At 40.3% G+C, this 20,391-nt stretch overlaps 1 protein-coding gene across 1 annotated transcript in view; it reads right to left on the bottom strand.

Annotated features, from left to right (window-relative positions):
• Nucleotides 1–20,391, bottom strand: part of LOC116382790 (neural-cadherin) — a 297,924-nt gene that overhangs the window by 75,194 nt on the left and 202,339 nt on the right. Inside the window, exon 27 of the mRNA XM_031846106.1 lies at nucleotides 4,606–4,820. Within this exon, the coding sequence (XP_031701966.1) occupies nucleotides 4,606–4,820 (215 nt within the window). The remainder of the gene's footprint in view (nucleotides 1–4,605; nucleotides 4,821–20,391) is intronic.

Below are 20,391 nucleotides of genomic sequence, written 5' to 3'. Positions count from 1 at the left end.
AGATTCACAAGGAGTGGACTGCGGCTGGAGTCAGTGCTTCAAGAGCCCCCACACACAGACGTATCCAGGACATGGGCTACAACTGTCGCATTCCTTGTGTCAAGCCACTCCTGAACCAGAGACAATGTCAGAAGCGTCTTACCTGGGCTAAGTTACCTGGGCTAAGGAGAAAAAGGACTGGACTGTTGCTCAGTGGTCCAAAGTCCTCTTTTCAGATGAAAGTACATTTTGCATTTCATTTGGAAATCAAGGTCCCAGAGTCTGGAGGCAGAGTGGAGAGGCACACAATCCGAGTTGCTTGAGGTCCAGTGTGAAGTTTCCACAGTCAGTGATGATTTGGGGAGCCATGTCATCTGCTGGTGTTGGTCCACTGTGTTTTATCAAGTCCAAAGTCAGTGCAGCCTTCTACCAGGACATTTTAGAGCACTTCATGCTTCCCTCTACTGACAAGCTTTATGGAGATGCTGATTTCATTTTCCAGCAGGACTTGGCACCTGCCCACAGTGCCAAAAGTACCAATATCTGGTTTAATGACCACGGTATCGCTGTGCTTGATTGGCCAGCAAACTGGCCTGACCTAAACCCCAGAGAGAATCTATACACCTGAACCCCAGAGAGAATCTATACACCTGAACCCCAGAGAGAATCTACGGACCTAAACCCCAGAGATTGGAAGATGAGAGACACCAGACCCAACAATGCAGATGAGCTGAAGGCTGCTATCAAAGCAACCTGGGCTTCCATAACACCTCAGCAGGGCCACAGGCTGATCGCCTCCATGCCACGCCGCATTGATGCAGTAATTCATACAAAAGGAGCCCCAAGTATTATTGAATGCATACTGTATACTGTACATGGACGCACTTTTCAGTAGGCCAACATTTCTGTATTAAAAATCCTTTTTTTGATTGGTCTTATGTAATATTCTAATTGTCTGAGATACTGAATTTGGGGTTTTCATTAGCTGTAAGCCATAATCATCAAAATTAAAAGAAATAAACGCTTGAAATATATCACCTATATATACCATCATATATACAGTAATATACAAGTTTCACTTTTTGAATTGAATTACTGGAATAAATTAACTTTTCGATGATATTCTAATTCATAGAGATGCACCTCTATATGCCTGTAAGGACAATGAGGCTGGCTGAAATAATCATGAATACTTTCTATGGCTTATTTTTAAAATTTTCATATGTGTACATTGAACAGTATACTCAATACTTTCCTCCCTTCTGCCTCTCTCTCTCTGTGTCATATCAAATATACTTTGAAGAATCATATCTGCACTTCGTATGATTAGAGAGGATTACAGTCTGTAGTATGAAAGGGCTACTGCAATATACTGTGCCAATATTATCCTTTTTTATTAAAAAGCATTCAGTGTTGTTCATATCTAATATGATAGGGGTTCATCCTGAACTGCAGCTGGTGAAGATGATTTTTAATAATATTTGTATATCAGATAGCTTTGTGCATTATGCGTCCAAGCAAATAAATCCTTTCCTGTGTTGTGTTGGTAGATTACAATAAACTCCAAAACCTGCCTTACCATGACTAAAAGAACCGTAAAATAATTATTAGTTCTTTAGAAGTGGTTGTTGTTCAGGAAATGTTTCATGAACAATCGTTCCTAGTTATGAAAACTGAATTTCTAACCCGTTTGTATCTGGAAATGGTTGTAAGCAGACCCCCAATAACTGTAGAATGGTTGCTTGGCGGCGCCAACGTAAAGGAGCGTAACTTTAGGCTTGTGTGCTGATCCCAGGCCCACTTTAACCCCTGGTTACAAGTACAACATAACCTGAGGTGTCCAGTATTATTAGCTGTTGTTGTGAACCCATTTTCTAGAGAGACCTTGTCAAAAAATGTGGTTATACTGGAGGTCTTAATATTTTAGTTTAGTGCATATATCTAAAAGGAAAGGTTGTAAATGATAATAAAAGAAAATAAAGAAAATTCTAATGCAGTGCCCATACTTGGGGTGGCCGTTTGGTATTGCTGCTTGCATCGTTATTTGGGGGTCGGGCCGTTTGGAGCGGGCTGACTGCTTGGCCCTTGGAAGTGCAGCTTGCGGCATTCTGGAAAAATTGCTTGTTGACTCGAGTCAACACCGTGTCCCAAAGTTACGTTAGTGATGTTTGTGACGATTGTTCTGTACTTATATGATGCTGTTTACGTTTAACTTGTTTGCATACTTATTTTAGCCCAACCACGATGTTTTTCCTGTACCGAAGTAATTCTAATGCTAACACTAATATTAACTAAAGATGAGTCATTACTGGGCATAGAGATTGTCAGAATTGTACACAGAGATTACTGGTCCAAATGGTCACGTGTCAGCAGCTTCCATCTGCAAATAACAGAGAAGGCCCTCAACAAATAATTATATTGCAGCACTTTGGTGCATTGATCGACTTTCACGCATTTATATTTAAATTCAGTTACATAAAGCTCCAGCACAGTCTAGGCTTGCTGACAATTTTTTTTCCCATGCAGTAGGTGAACCTTGAAACAAGTTAATTAGAGCTCTAAATATGTACAGCCTGACTCTAATTACACTCTGCACAGTGACAAATCAGCCGTAGCTCCACAAACACATTAACTCTTCAGGATCTGATAGCACACGCTGTGGATGGCTTTCAGATGCACACAGACCCTCTCACACCAACTAAAAGTAAAGAAATAATTCAGGGAATACACTGAAAACCGGCTTATAACACACACACACACACACACACACACACACACACACACACACACACAATCACACACACACACACACACACGTCCGGCTCTCCAGGCGGACCTCACTACCCACACATATTACTTTGGCAGTGATGGAACAACACCATCTCTCCCAGGAGTGAGGACCAATGCAAGGGAAGAAGCAGCGAGAGAGACAAGGAGGCGTTAGTCTCTCAGATTAAAACAGTAAATATACCAAGATGTACAAGACATTTTGTTCTCCGTTTCAGTCTGTCTGTAATTCCCGCCTGCCGCCCTCAGTTCAACAAGCTTTATTGTCTTCAAACCTCAACAATATTGCCACAGCAACAAAAGGAATCCCTTAAGAGCTAGAGATGTACAGCGGCCGAAGCTCAGTTTACACACATTTCCACATCTTTATGGCAGTATATGTTATATTGAGTAGTAAGAGTGCGTGTGATTGGCTGTCCCACACTGCATATCTTTTTCTTCTTCTCTCAATAAACACATGTCTAAAAACAATTCTGTTTGATGGGAATCAAAGTAGTACACAGGCAAATGCATGGGGTGTCAGCTCTAACAAGATCAAAATCACAGAGTGTGAGCATGTGCAGTTGTGTAAGGGTGACTGACACCGCCTGATCATCAAGTCATAGTTACTACACACAGGGAATGAAACCTGAACTGGATTTCTGTTTCAGTTTACAAACAGTCCTCAGTCTTCAGGCTAAGTGAAAGAGATTAGCGTGTATTCATCCCATCTTTCATCTGTGTTGTACATTCCTGTTTCTGCCTTACCTAATGATGACCACATATGCAATACAGTTTGTTTTTCTATTTTCCCTGCAGTGTGCCGTTAACCCACCATGACATTTTGTTCTCCGTATTGTACAACATTTCATTCAATAAAGAGTTTTATGGAAGAGACAAAGAAGCTCTCTGTGTGCTAACAAGCATGCTATAGTGACAGTTAGCAAACTAGCTGGCTCCACTGCTGACCGGACAATACGTTTACACAGCTCCTGTCTCACGACGCTCTTTGAACCAATCATCTCTTGAGGTGTTTACATTCTGACAGAAGTGGTTATGAAAAATGAACATTGGGGATTCCATTGAAATGTATTTTACTGCAAAAAACAACAACATTTTAATAGCTGGTGTAACAGCCATGTATCCATGACTAAACTCTAACTATTACAGCCATGTATCCATTACTAAACTCTAACTATTACAGCCATGTATCCATGACTAAACTCTAACTATTACAGCCATGTATCCATTACTAAACTCTAACTATTACAGCCATTAATTCATAAGCTGAGAGTTTAGATTTCTTAGCTTGCTGGCTCTCAATTGCAAAATGTATTGTTCAGGTGTTACAGCTGATGACATATGTGGATATGAATTTTCATCAACTGTACAAGTACCCCCCTTTTGGGAATCACTGCTGCAGTTAGTCTAGATTCTGCTGTCTCTTGTCAGAGTAGAGCAACACAGCAGAGATGATACCTCCTCTGTGTCCCATTATTCTCCATCCTGGCACACAAAGTCTACATTTTTCACCTCACCTAAAAATGGTAAAAAACTTCACTTTATAAATCAAGGGCAAATCAGCTTTTCATTATTTCTTTTCTATGTTACAACACAGCATGAAGTGACATAATTCTATCAAGCATTGTCGAAACCAAACCAGTGTAGTTTGAGATGATGATAAAAGGCTAGAAAGATATGCAATCTATGCAATGTTGCTATTGTACTTCCTCAAAACTGAGAAGAAACACAGTCGGTCCAGACAGGTTCAATTAATTAAATACAAAATAAAAATCTCATCTCAGTTAGAGTGAATAGTGTTGTGCTGGGTTACGTTATGAAGCTTGATAAGTCTCCTACCTATGGCCATGAAGTCCTCGTGGTCCCAGGCCTGCAGCTGCGCCAAGGGGCCGCTGTACAGCAGCAGTCCGTCGGCCACATCCGTGATGAACTCCAGCGACACGTGGCTCTCAAAACAAGGCATCATGGGAGGAAACCAGGCATAGCCGTTGCTATGGAAACTGCGCTTGTTCTGCTGGCACTCAGGACCCTCAAACTGAGCTGGGCATTGGCACCTTGGGGAGAGGAGGGAACCAAGAGCCAAAACGACAGGAATTAGTGAGTGCAATAAATTTGGTTTTCTTGAAAATGCTGTTGCTTGGTTCCAAAAATGGGAGAGGCCCCCCCCCCTCCTTCTTTCTGAAGCACTTACTCTGTTTTGTTCTTTCAACTATTTTTTTCTCCTTCACTCAGTCTCTCTAAGTCTAGTTGTTTTCTCCTCTCAGACAGCCTTTCCCCTCGGCTCTCTCTCTCTCTCACTCCATCTGTTTCACTGATGCAGATGTTCTCATTAGTGGCAATACCACAGGGAGAATCGCTACATCACTAGGAAACTATTCTCTGTGTATTTCCACACATCCAAGGACTTAATCGTTTTTCACCTCAAAATCTCCGTCTCACCTTTCACAAAAATTCCATCCTTGGATTTCTGTATAACCCCTCTCATTACCATTCTTTGTTTTAGTCCTTCCCCACTTGTTATGGGATCTCTCCCACACTACCATCCGGTCTGGTTTTGTACATATGACCCATTTATCTCACCCATTCAAAAAATACATGAAAAGATTCTTGCACCATACGTGATATTTGATCTGAGAAGTTAAACATACACAACAATCAGAAGCAAGATATTTGCATGACAAAAAAAAAACCTTCTGAAATGTCAAACACACAAATGTTGCATCCAGTTGGGTTCAATGTATGAGCGTAGAAAGCAGCTGAAGTGAGAGTAAAGCTGATTGTGCAAAACTCTCAGTCGAAACACTATCGCTGCCCAGATCGTATCGTAGTGCTGTGGTGGAAGTAGTACTCACTATTCAGAAGCCTGAGAGAAAGAAATGTTTTTATGTGCTTTCAAAGAAATGTTACATTATTAGTGTTAATTATTATTGTCTATATGTTGGTATCAAAACAATCCTGGAGCCTCCCAGGGGCCACCCCCCTTGTTATAGCTGCACAACGTGTCAGCAATAGGGTTGTTTAATTATTTCCTGGTCTTTAAAATAAAAAAAATATGAGCACTGAGGTCCAAAAATATGTTGGGAGTTTTTTTCATTTAATATAAATACTGCGTCGAACCTCTGGTAGGTGTCAGTGTACATGTGATACGATGAAAAGCGCATTGATTCTTACCATCTGCTGCCATATTTTGCCATTTACTCTAATGAATAGAAGAGGTTGCATCCTGTATATGGAAGGGCATCACACAATAATGCCAAACAGTAAATACTGTGAGACGTTCCATTTAGGTAGCAAACATTTGGCAGGAGAAGAAAACTATTTTTGCAACTCCAGGAGGAACAGAATTTGGACTTTTCTTTACAGTTAAATACAAATGTTTTGACAGATTTGACGGAGATCAGGGCTCCTCCAGAGGACAGCAGCGTCATTCCAAATGATACGAGTGGATAAACATGCAGTCTCTGCGTTGCAGCTTATCTGTCTGAAGTGCGGACTGTCATACACGATTGAATCATCGGTGACGGGATAGTTAATGATTGTGAATAAGTAATGAAGTTAGCGCTGCATGTGCCACATCTGTAAAAAAAGCATTCAGCACCATTATTCATATTGTTCCTGCTGCTGGGTGAATGCTTCAGGTATCTAAGGGCATAAACCTACACAAGAAACATCATCAGACATCAGTGCTGACTTTTCTTCCATAACTGGTGAAAGAGGCCAAACTAACATTTCGGAGAGGTTTGTTTTGTGTGCGTGTCTGAACGTAAGTCTGTCAACTAAAACTTCACAAACTGTGGATGTCGCGCTCTCTATGATGTTTTTGGAGCAATCTCTGAGCAGGAAGTTGGAGAAATAGAATAACCGTTGTCATGTAGCAGTCCCAAGATCCCAAGATCTCACGAGAATGGGACGGTCTCATCAGTCTACTTGCTTCATCCTTTAATTCAGGTGGACGTTTGTTAAAAATGAATAAATTCCTTTGAGGTTCTTGAGGTATCGCCTTCCCCAGAATGGATCGGACTATGGACGGACACTCCGTAAACACAATGCCACCGTATGAACAGCCTGAGATTGACCCACCGCTCTGTTTGCAGGTAAAGCCCAGTAAACCTCTACAGCTACTGGCTATTCTTCATTGAGGAATGTCTGTGTGGCTTCCTCTGATTTGGCGCCTGGTCGTCTTGAGTGTGAGGGCAGGTGTCTCCAGCCAACAACAATTTTTAGAGTAGCAATTTGTACAAATATATATATTTGTCTTCATGACACCTCTGCAGAATACAGTATATGAAGACTACATATAGTTCCAGGATTAGGGTGATTGATGCTATTAATTGAATGTTACTGTACATTACAGTCCTGCACCTTTTATGAAGCCAAAAGCACCGAATGGATCACGCTGAGAAGCAACTAGAATCGACAAAGAAGTTTTTGCTGTTTAAGTACATAAAAAACTTGCATGTGTTTTGCATCAATTGACTCCACAACAGATGAAATATCCAACCATGCTGTCTGCAATTACCAGTCATCCAAGTGGAGAAGAAAAATACACCACGAGTAGCAGAATCAACCAGAAAAGAATCGGCAACAAATGTTTGTTTCTTTTAACATTTTTTCAAAGATTTTATCTTCAAACCTCGACACAAATCATTTTCTCTTTTCTGATTCTCAATATACCTCCTCTCATCCTTCTTCATTTAGTAGCGCTATATATCAATCTGATGAGAAAGCCTTGCATCGTTTCAGCAAAATAACACCTCACCTCATGCAATCCTCAGCAATTACCAAATATACAAATTGAATCCCGACTTTATGCACAAACACTCAGCTCAGAGAAACAAGCTATTTCTCCAGGGCAGTCCCTCTGATGCTGATAGGTGACGTTCTCATTGCTTTATGTTATTCACACTTCAACTGCTTCTCAGGATATTCAGGAGTTGTGAATCCTGCGAAACCACACAAAGACGTGTGTTTGGAAAAGCATGTGTATATATACACACACACACACACACACACACACACACACACACACACACACACACACACACCTCATTGGTGATCGGTGAGAGAGAGCTCATTTTCCTGTGTCTGCTCTCGTCCGGGATTGAAAGAGGTAATATATACTACAATGCTCGCCTTTGCTACTTTTGTCGACTTCTGGTTGCAGAAGGTTACGGGCCTGATCGGTTAACACGGTCTTTACATTTGTCAAAGTTCGGAACATGCGTACTTTGTGTTGTAGTAGCTGCTGCTGAATTGTTTTTGAAGAACTCCGATGCTTTACTTGCTAAGTTATTAAATCGTTAACTTCTGTATTTCAATCCGGACCATATTTCTTAAGTGACTATCGGGGACGACAGTTGTTCCAGCATTGAGCGAGAACGCTCGGGGCCACTCTTCAATGTCCGTCCACTAAAATAGCTTGTTCTTGCCCCTGACAGGCTTGTTGTTCGAAGTGTCCGACATCATTATGGAAAGGACCCTACAGAGAAATATTTTTCTTTAGCTTTCGCTTGATCCACTCTGTTTGTTCTTGTGGTGTCTCGCTTGGAGAAGTCGAGTTCTGAAATTTCGTGGCCTCGTCCGGATTGTCAAAAATTTGCCAAATATTATGCAACAACACTGAAAACCTCTCAGATTCCTGGACTGCAACACAGCAAACTCTGACAACAGCGGCAATGCTCTCTCCAAACCTTTGTCCACCGGCACCAAGTCACATGAACAACAACAAACAGACGAAATAATTTATAAAGTAAAAGCTTTTGTTGTCAGACACTTCAACAATCTGAGCCTGTCAGTGACAAAAAACAAGCACTTTTAGTGAATGAACATCGACGGTGAGGAATTGCCCCGAGCGATTATATTGCAGCCCCTTTCAGTAATTATTTGCATTCTTAACAAAAGCTGATTTGGGCTTTCATGGTCTGGAAGATAATTTGCAACCTATCTCTTCAAACTATTATGTTTTTATATTTTATTGATAGTTTGATCTGGATCTGTTTTTGAGGGATGATAACTCAGTGTAAGTGAGTGCAATTTTGAAACTCATTCAAACACATTTTCGTTAATAATCCCAGTGATGATTTATTGCCGCAGCATTTCGGTAGTAAGCTTGTTAGCACTGGCTTCAGTGGGCAGACTGCTGCAGCACATGCTAGTTTAACAGGAGGAATGCTGTCTTGCTACATTAGCCAACAATAAACTCCCACCTGGTTTTGGTCAGAGTTGGAGGAAGCGTGGTGCCCTTTGCCTTACTGTGAGTGCTGCCGGCAGCATCGGGGAGCAGCCTGCTGCCAGCCAGTAAATGTCTCTCTATTTCTACACACGTTGCATACTGGAGATGTGATGTGTTGCTGTGGAGACTCTGAGTTTATTAAAGACACCTTTGATGGAGCATGAGCTGAGTAATGACAGAAGCCTGATGTAACAAATGTCACTTATTACTTTCTCTTTTTTTTCTGAAGTTATGCAAGTGTTTTTTAATGAACAACGGGTTTCATGTTTTTTCAGTAACTTGGCCAACAATGCCTCTGTGTTACTGCGTGACTTGAATCCTGACCCAGAATAACATACGTCACAGAGTCACATCATAGGAAGCGCTGAAATAGTTTTTTGTGCAACAAGTTTTTGTGCCTGCCCACATAAATATTGGACCAATCAAAATGCAGGAAGCTGCAACGTCAGTAGGCCCTGTGTAACTTTTTGTGCGGTCAAGTGGTTACTATGGTGGCGGACAGCGTTTTAGGTAAACACTTTGTCAGCACTGTTGCCCATGTTAGCCTCTAGCCACCAGCTCAGCCGTCTCCATGTTAAGAGGAGAGTGCAGGCAAGACTCTGATTCATAGATATGCTCTGAATGGACATATGGCCATTTTTTTTCGATTTGGTTAATACAACTGACTGACTAGATATGCAAAACAAAACAGACAGCACGGATACATACACACTTTCTCTGATTTTTTTTTTTCCATTTAGACTTTAAAGGTCCCAACCCTATTCTCTCATGAACACATGCTTTCTTGCACCAATCAGAATTTAGCTAAATATGAATCATGTGATATTCGTGGGGCTGTTTGTACTGATGAAGAAAATTAGCAGATTGTATGAATGATTAATACACTTATAAATACATTTTTCATTAATTTATTATACTAAAGGATGTTTTTTTCTGCTAACTTCAAATTTGAATGTTGCTCATTAAGTCATGAGTATTTAATGTAATAGAAAAATACTTTTTTTTTGCTTTTCAGAGGCGTTAAGCCTCGACTCCGTTCATCTAGACCCATATTTTGTGTGGGTGTGTATGAGTGTGTATGATTTCAGAAACATGCAGGAAAACATCCACGCTTGCATTTCCATTTTGGCAATGTCATCCTAATTCTCTGAACGCGGAACAATCCGACACATAGTTTTAGTCACAATGGCCAAGCCCTCCAATCCTCTTAAGGCAGCTTTGTTTTGCTCATTCGCTGTCTGCTGGGAATTGTGTTTGTTAACGTCGGACCGGGGAGCTGTAATCCCACCCCCGACCCACAACCCTTTCACTACCCTGATCTCCTTATTAATCCCAGCGCCTCGATTATCTGCATGTTCTTGCATCAATCTTGGGCCATAATCTGTTTGCGGATGTTTGTATGTGTTTGGGTTAGGGTCATATCTAAAAGCCTCTGGAACAGAAAACTACCCTACAGCAATTCTATCTTGCATTACCTCTTACTTTATCGACATGTAATATTTCTTCTCCCTTCTCTCGTGCTCTCCTCTTTTTCACCATTTCCTCTATTCTTTTCCTAATTTCCTTCATTCCTCCCCTCCCTTCCAACTTCCAGCCTAATTGTCTCCATCCCTGACGTCTCGCTTCCTCTCTTCCTCTGAACCTGGAGAATCACACAGCAGATTTGACAGAGTTCAGGTACCGGAGCATGATTGAAAATGTGACAATCATACGGCATCTGTGTCTCCGGGTTGACAACTTCGCCTGCTTTGTCGTGTTCTGTCCTGTCATCAACACTTTACAAAGACACATTTCCTGCACTTTCATTCTGGTCCACATCTGCTTTTCACAAAAGACATGATATTTTGGAATCAACAGAGGCTGCAATTTATCATTTGCAAACAGAGTTTTTTACATTTCCATTTAAGGTATAGGTTGATTTCTTTCCCTCTCTCCAATTTACGGTAGGCATTTAAAACAATAAGGCCAGCAAGAAAAGCTTTTCACCGTTCAATACGGATTTAGAAAGTTCTAATTAAAGCTAAATGTCTTTAAAATATAGACATTTAATTAAAAAAAATATATATTAAATCAACATTTCTCATGAAATACAATGAAGGGAAGTGAAAACTGAGTATGATACAATATGGCAAAAATCTGACGGGAGGTGTACAGAAGTTTAAAAGATATTTTAGCATAATTGAAAAGTCTTGCTAAATGTCTAAAATATCTTATTAAGAACTTCATTTAGTGATGAGTTATCTGAGTGAGGAGGAAATCTGCTTTGCTTATTGAGGGGAGAGTTTAGCGATCAGGGTTCCTGCTCCATCAGCATGCTAACTGGGTACTCAAGGTGTCTTAATATGCAAAGTAATACAACACTGCTTGCAGATCAGATTACAGAGAGAGAACGAGAGGTTCATGTCCCCATGTCTAATAACTGTGTGTTTGTGTGTGTGTCTGCGTGCATGTGTGTAATCCAAGGATTAACCAGTCATCCTGCTCTGGTCCAGCGGTGAGCCACATTACACGCTGGCTCCAGCCAGCCAGACTGAAATCCTGCACGTTTCACTCGCTGCTGCTAATTAAATGAAGCTGAAGGGCAAAATGAACTTCTGCAAGACACTGCAAGAAAGCTTAGCGGACATGTGTGCGATGAGACTTTGTGTTCATCTGCTCCCACATATGTTCAGAGGGTGTATGCACTGTGTGTGTGTGTGTGTGTGTGTGTGTGTGTGTGGGGGGGGGGGGCTGAACACGCATGTCTGTGCTGGTGCTTCAGGATTAAAAAAGTAATTGAACATCTTAGGTATGGAACACCTGCAGTAGCAGCCGCTACTACCATTTTTTCTGTGTGATGTCTAAATTCTGCCGAGATCAGATATACAGTATGTGTGTGTGTGCTTCACTGGTTCCCCCGCCTGTGTATGCCGAATGGAGATGTTCCTCTTAGCATTATCACTTCAAAGCTGAGATCTAATCGAATAATTTACTTTAGTTGTTATCATAATTTTATAGCATTTTCACGGTCCGACTACGTTAAAGTCAAACTGATATTAAACTGTTTTTTTTAAATCTGCTACAGCATACAGATCTGCTGTGTAGATGACATGGAGATGCTTTTACTTGGGAAGAAAATCACGACCCACAATGGAGACATTTGTACTTTGTACTATATTTGGTTTCATAACGCCGCCCTCTGTGTGTGCATATACCAGTGAGAATGACTTTGTGTCCACATAGAACATAGCAAATCTTGTATACGTACACCCAGAGTCTCGGAGGCTTTTAATAATCCTCGGCAATCACTTGACATCACAATCGTTTGTCACGATGCCCCAGAGGATACAATTTAAAGGCTTTGATGCCACCACCATCATTAAGTCTCATCATATCCAGTGAGATGTCTCAAAATCTTCAGGATCGACTGGCATGCATTTTGTCCAGATAGTCATGGTTCCCAGACAGAGTACCCTGAATGACTTTGGTGATCCTCTGATTTTTGCTTACTTTTTCCTCTAGTGTCACCGTGAGGTTGGCATTTGTGGCTTTGAGTGAGCTGCCTTGATTTGATTGGTCTCTTAACCTTTCAGGACAAAATAGGAATTTGTCTAGTACTTAATCTTATGTCCTGGTACCTGAAATATAAAGGCTATTCCCACCATCTCCAGCTGTAGTTGTTGCTGTGTTTACTGCTAATCTCTGGCTAACTGTTCCAATTCATTTCTTATCAGCTAAACTCAGTAATCTGTATGTATATTTAGCAATTAGTGTTCGTCAGGTTTGCTAGCCACTAATGTTGCCCTGCACCGACAAACTGAAGCTGTTCTCCTGTAAAAAGCTTAACTAGTTAACGAAGCAATATCGAGGTCGAGTCATGATGACAATGTCATCTGTGCCAGAATAACAAATGGAGTCTTAATTTCATCATGATATTCATATCCTGCATTAGTTCAGAGTTATTAGAGTTCAGAGTTATTAGAATTCCGACCAACATTTGAGACGATTTTAAAAGCTTATCCCACACGTTGGTATTTCATTAAAAATGACAATAGACAACTTTTGAACTGCAAAGAACTAATATTGAAACTCTCTGGTAATTGTGGAAAGCTACTGGAACAGAAGCGCTATCCTCAGTGGCAAACAGGATTGCGTAGTGAAAGCGAGGCTTATAGGAAAACAAACTAAATGCCGATGGTGTCATTATTTTACAGCCAATTGCATTGTGAAATCAACATTTGCTTTATAAATGATAACAAAAAGCAAAAACCTATCTACTGCCATGTTAATTGGTTGCAGAGAGCTACGAGATGCACAGTGCATCAGAGTTAAACAGAGTCACCACGTCTCCTCTAGCACCAGAAGCACGAACAAACTTATTTCATTATCATGTTTGTAGTTAAAAGGCTTTGTTGAAACGCTCTCACCCCACTTTTGGCCTTGTTTCCGGAGGGTTTTATGCTAATGAAGACACTCTCCTTCAGTTCACTTGTTTGCCGGGAATTTGAAACAAGACCTGGCAGTGTGTGACAGCTAACATGCTTGATTTTTGATCTAGTAGGAGGTTGTGAAAGGTTTGTTTCTATTTATAACAATAGGAAACAGAAAAGCGAACAAGAGCTGTATTTTGAGATAAACTCCACCAAGAATATTCTGAAAAACTTTTTTTTCATAACAGTAGAAAGGCCAGCCAGTTAAATCCTGTCAGTAACTGCAGCAATGTCACTGATCCGCCAAGGCCTTACAAACTAAATGCTATGAAACCAAAAGCTGCAAACTTTGATCATGGTCCCTTAGCAGATGATGTTAATGTGTTTTTATACAGGAAAAGTGGGGCAAATATACTGTAGGTTTAGCAATGAACAGTTGGATGAAGGACTTGGGGATTTGGGGTTGTACAGCGGAAATTAAGAATGTTTAATATTCCTTTAACGAAGCTGCCTTATTTGCCTGAAGTCAACATCTACCAAATTGTCCAGTTTGTGTTAATGTTATAGTTTGCAGTTAAGAAACATAACCTTGGTCATTTCACAAAACCTTTACAGACAAATTCTAAGAAAAAGGAGAGCAGAACTGAGACATTACTAAGTACAACTAATTCAAAATCCTATGCATGTGCTTGTACATATTCAACATTTTATTTATTTATTGCGTCCTCCAACCATATTGATTTTCAAGGTTTTAATTTGAGGTGTAATTTAATAATCCTCTGAATTTGGCCCATCCCATTACAGAAGAGACGAAGATGACCAAATGTAGAGAAATGCAATTTTAAGCAGTTCCCTCCTCTTCCTTTGTACATCTGCTTGACATTATGGTGTCATCCCCGTATCAACGGCAGTGGCTTCTCTGTCAACATGTCAAAGCCGCAAAGAAAACTCTTGTTCCATTTTCCCATCACTTCCTGTCTTGGCCCACTTACTATTCATGCTGAAGTCTGCTTTATTTTCATTTAGCTGTTTCTCTGGGCATGTGAGCGCCCGTATATATGCCCATACATTTGCATAACAGGATAAATGCAATAGCCACTCAAGTGCTGAATTGTTGCTGGAGGCAAGGGAGACTCAGTCAGACTTGGGCATCAGGACGTTGGAGCTAATAAGGGAATTTCATACAGAGGAAATTGTCAGATTGTCTCCAAATCGTTTTTCCACAAATTCTATGAATCCAAAAAAGGCACGATATTTAGGAAGTGTGTGGGCAGAGTTTGATGAGACGTAATGTAAATTGCAAATGTAACTAGCGAGCAATTTTTTCATGGGACCCATAAATTATAAAAATTTTCATTTCAGGCTAACTCTTCTCTTAATATGTAAAATAGTTATTAACACTAAAGGTGGTTTAATACAGTTGCATTTAGTTTATTATTAGGGCCTGAACAACCGACAACGTCGGGCGCGAAGGTCCTATTGAAACTGTAATGATTATTATTATTATTATACTGCAAATTAATTGCCTTTTTGGGGGCTTTATCATATCCCAAAACTCCCCAAATTTGGAATGCATATCAGGACTGCTGAAAATGCCCCTAAAAAGAAAAGCTAAAATGTGTTCAGCATCCATCTCCTTAATGAAGCCTTGTATTTATAGCCTGTCGACATTTCATTTTACACTTTCACTCCACTCTGTCTCTGCTATCTTAGAAGAGCACGGAGAACTCTCAGCACATGACGTCTCAGTGCAACTCTTCCTACAAATAACATTCATATTCAAGGTCTTCAGAGAAAGATTTGGGAATGATATGTGGGAAAACGTAACCGAACTTCACATGCTCAAATGAAAAGAAAAATAAATAGACCCCATCCAAAATGTGGTTTACCAGAACAAACCCAAGCAGAGAGGGAGCATTAAACACAGACAGCGGCATGATGCTGCATCAATTAAGGAGCAGCCGCAATTGAAAATAAGTAGCAGTATACAGTAAGTCCTAACAATCACGCACAAAAAAGAACATTATCCCATCGCACTAGATGAGCAGACGTGATAGTGAGTTCAGTTGAAACTGCGTGGACTGAGTTGGGTCCTGAGTCTGGTCTTGGTTACTAAGAACCAAAGCACTTGGTATGGTCCTATAAGGGTCTCTTAATTTAGATGCAACTCATTTAACCTTAACTAAGTAACTATGTTTCAGTTGCCACAAGCAGAGATGACTAAGGGTGTAATGTCCTCCTGCTATTACAGATAAGGGAGTAAGAATAGACGTCCTTGTTGTAAAGATGAAAATACAACATTATCATTTCTATCAAATCATTGACAGTGATTTTCCTGTTAAGTTCATGACTAAATATGCAGTAGGAATAAATCTTCAAAAGATGTCAAGTATTTTGCAGATGTGTTGAATATGAATGTTTTAATGATATGACAGGCTCTGTGAGGCTGTGTTCAGGCACAGTGCTGCTTTGAGCTAAATGCTATTGTCAGCATGCTAAAAAACTCACAATCACAATGCTAATGCCGCTATCGAACAACTCGGAAATGTCCGACCTCCTTCTACAAGTATGAAGAAACACCGCTCAAAGTCGGAGTTCCTACTTGTGAACTCCGGGCCAATCAGTCTACCCCGACAAAGAAGCAGTTGTCTGACATCATCCAATAACAGAAACGCACATCGTAAATGGTGAACCATTAACTAAAAGGCAACGTTAATTATATTTGCCTATATTTAATCGAATAATACAAACTATCATATTGTAGTCAACCTGTTCTGCATGTAAATCAATGTTAAAATATGTCGCCATGTTATTAGGTAGCTGGTTATGTTAAACAATCTCTGAAAGTTAACTTCTCCGCACAAAGGTTATCAGGAAATCGTTAAAAATTGCTAAAATATAAAAATATGCTGAGAATTCTATTGTGTGCACACTTGCCAGAGACACATCAGTTTGTCAGCAGTTGTCTTGTTTTTGGTTGGCATCGTGCACCTGGGACGCTTGGAGGTCGGAAATTGTAAATTTCAGCTGGAAAAGTTCAGAAATCTGAGACGCAGCATAACATGCTGATGTTAAGAAGGAATACAATTTTGTCCTGTAGGAATACAGTTTGTCCTGGTGATGGCAACAGAATAGAAGTGAAGGGATAACCCACTTTAGGACAGTTGTTTGTGAGTGGGACATGAATGTGTCTACCAGGGGTGTTTCTAGGATTCAAAGAAAGGGGGGGCTAAGCCCCAAGGGGAGTGGCATGTTTGTGCGTGCAGCGCACAACAATTTTTTTTGGGGCCCATTTGGGGTATATCCATTGTTTCAGACAGTTCATAGATTGGTTCAATCAGAAAGAGTTTGATTTTGCTCTGTAGTTTTGCTTGCATTCAGTATATGATAACACAAGAGACAGAATTTCAGGGTCATAGTGAAATTTGACAACACAAATATGAACTTTTCTCAAATAAAGAGAGAGAAATAAAGGAAAGACGGATAAACTAGCTTTCATATCCGCGTCACTCCCAAATCCTAATTCTTAAAAGGACCGCACACAATGGATGGAGAATGGACCTGACAGTGTCAACTTTATACCGTTAAGTATGATGATAGGCTATTGGATTGTAATTTGAAGGGGGAGAAAACATACAAACCAGAACGCACGCACAGATGTAGCATGTTAGAGTTATAAATAACTTGTCCATGTGAGAAACAATAGTTTAATGACATCACCAAAAAAATTTTTTTTTTTTAAAGCCAATAATGCCAAATTATTTAGGGGGGCCCCCCTAAAATGGGCCTAACGACGCCCCTGGTGTGTACCACATGTCATGGCAATCCACTCAATAGATGGACCAACGTGGTGGACTAAGGAACTAAGATTGCCATCCCTAGAGCCACACCCCCGGTCTGGCTAATCTGTGCCGTATGTTTTCCCAGGATGCATTATGCTGATGCAGAATAGTTGTATATGAACACAAAATAACAAATAATGGTACTTATAGCAGTCATCCGGTGCCTTAATGTCACTTTTGTCGCTTGATTGGTGAGTAAACATTAGAGTTTAAACAAACTGCCTCAAACATGTGTGATGTAACTACATTCCCCTCGCCTCATGTTGGGGCTGACTCTGCCAACTCTGCCAACACTTCCTCATTCAAATTTGAAATTGTTTTCCGGTGATGTTCAGCCGTAGCAGCTGTTATCAACTTTAACAAGGTTCAAGAAATTCCCTTCAGCATGAATAAAAATACTAATTGCAACTTAATTTTAATTCACCTTGTCTACATCTGCAACACACCAGCGACGTCAGACAACATACTCGGCTGTTAAATGAGCAAAATAAGTGTGAAAAGACTTGGGAGTTCAAATTAAGAGCTCAGCAGTTATGGGATTATTAGAACATTTGATGCATAGTATTAAATGGAAGTTCTCTTTAGTGGCATTGGGCAGGTTGTTTGTTTTGATGTGTTCGTTTTCCTTCACATTCTTTAATCACCGACATCATTTGAGAGAGAATTTTCCTCTAAACGAAACACAGCATGAACGCACTCGCACGCAGTTACACAAAAACCCCCACAGGCACTTTGCCTTCATCTCTCCCTCGCAGTCTCAAAAGCATATGCTTTGAGGTTATGTTCACTCCTCCTAATTTCCTTCTAATTCCTCCCTTCACTTTCATCTTCTCCCCTGATCTCCCTCTCGTAAAATATCACACCGGTCTTCATTCACCATGGAAAGAGCTGGACATGATTGAAATGTTGCGTTTAGGCTCAACAGCATTTAATGTGGTACGGACTCAGTCTTTGTCCCGGTATCTCACTCATACATACCTGTGAGCTGCTTTGCAGTTGGGACATCAACAGCATCAGCCAAACAGGAATCAGATTACTGTGCCACACTTCTTTCCTTCATAACCACACAGCTAATCCCCCGAGTCTGGAGGCCAGGTAGTGGAACAGCTAAGCTTGAGCATTGGTCTGGCAGAACCAGAAAGTTGGCATCAAACTAGCACTAAAAGATGTTAACTGATCGACCCAAGGTGCTTGGGATTTAGGATTGATGTGTCAGCCGAGCAGATAAACAATCTCTAAAGTCCTGAGATTATTAATCATTGAATGCTTTTCCAGTTAGTTTACCATGTTCTTTGATGTAACTTTAAGCGCCTGTGATAGCAAAGTTTTCATGGATTATGTGTTGGGAAAATAGTTGTGCCAATATTAGTGGAAACTGCATTAAAGTACAGTACGTGTGTCCAGAACTGATCAGTCAACGGGCATGTAGAAGATGGCTTTCCTGTTAAGGGCACATGGTTGAATTATCTACTTATTTATGTTTTTGAAAGAACATTTTTGTCCCTTAACTATTAAAAAAAAACTTCCGAATAACCATAGCAAAAAAAAGCTGTGAAGAACAACCACAAAGAGTTCATACTCGTTGTGATTGGGGACAGTGGCTGTATTTGGATTGGCTCCAGGGTCGTTTTCTGTAAGCCATTATTAACATAGTTAACGTAAGGTAAAAAATAAATAATTTGACAATTATTGATTGTATATTATCCAAAATGATTGCATAAATGTGCAGATTTTAACTTTGAAAAGAAGCAAATTGCAACTTTCAGCCAGAGGTTATCTCAGCAGGCAACGTGTCCTCATACAACGGTTCTTATGAAGTCCTATGAAGAGCATCTCCTTATTTTTCATGCATTTTCCTATGATAGTCAGCCACACATGGCAATGTCCACTTTTTAAATGCAAACAGTCTTTTCAAAATAAACTTCCGTCTTCACAGGAAACAACTTAGTTAGGTTTGAGCAACACAAGTACTTTAGATTTAGGAATAAATCATGAAATACTTAGTGCTGTTACTGAAGTATGCAATTTACGTGAACAATAAATCAATGTTGACTTCTCTTTTTACACGGGAAATGAACAGCGGCCTCATGGACAAAAGACACAAAAGAAACACTGTTGCATATATATACAGTCAGGGTCATAAATATTAGGACTGTGACACAATTTTTCTAATTTGGCCTCTTTACACAACTCCAAATGGATTTGAAACTAATCAGTCAATATGTGGTTGAAGTGTAGACTTTCAGCTTTAATTCAATGGATATAACAAAGAAATCACATTAACCGTTTAGGAATTATGGCCATTTTTACACAGTCCCCCACATTTTCAGAGGCTCAAAAGTAATTGGACTACCTAACATAATTGTGAATATAATCATTATTCATTCTAATCATTTTAATACTTGGAGGAAAATCCTTTGCAGTCAATGACAGGCTGAAGTCTGGCACCCATAGACATCACTAAAAACAGTGAGTTTTTTCCCCTTGAGATGCTTTGACAGACCTTTTACTGCAGCCTCCTTCAGCTGCTGCTTGTTTGTGGGTCTTTCTGCCTTCAGTTTTATCTTCAGAAAGTGAAAAACATGCTCACTTGGGTTGAGATCAGGTGACTGACTTGGCCGTTGAAGAATATTCCATTCCTTTGCCTTGAGAAGCTCTTGGGTTGTTTTTACAGTATGTTTTAGGTCATAATCCATCTGCACTGTGAAACGCCGTCCAATCAGTTTTGCAGCATTCGGGTGAATCTGAGCAGATAGTTTAGCCCTAAACACCTCAGAACTCATCCTGCTGCTTCTATCAGCTGTGACATCATCAATAAACACCAGTGACCCAGTTTCATTAGCAGCCAGACATACTGCCTCCACCATGTTAGACAGATGATGTGGAATGCTTCGGATCATGAGCCGTTCCTTTCCTTCTCCACATTTTTCTCTTCCCATCATTCTGGAACAAGTGAATCTTGGTTTCATCTGTCCAAAGTCAAATCAGGCCTTCCTGTTCTTCAGTGTTACCAGTGGTTTGATCGTAGACTTTAACAATGACACGCCTACCTCCTCCAGAGTGTTCTTGACTTCAGTAGATGTTATGAAGGGTTTTCTTCACCAAGGTAAGAATTCTGCAACCAACCACTTTAGAGGTCTTC

Source organism: Anarrhichthys ocellatus, unplaced genomic scaffold, assembly GCF_004355925.1.
Source record: "Anarrhichthys ocellatus isolate YVR2014 unplaced genomic scaffold, GSC_Weel_1.0 scaffold6, whole genome shotgun sequence".
Lineage (NCBI taxonomy): Eukaryota > Metazoa > Chordata > Actinopteri > Perciformes > Anarhichadidae > Anarrhichthys > Anarrhichthys ocellatus.
Note: the sequence above shows the minus strand (reverse complement) of the source record. Positions and strands in the feature narration are given on the sequence as shown.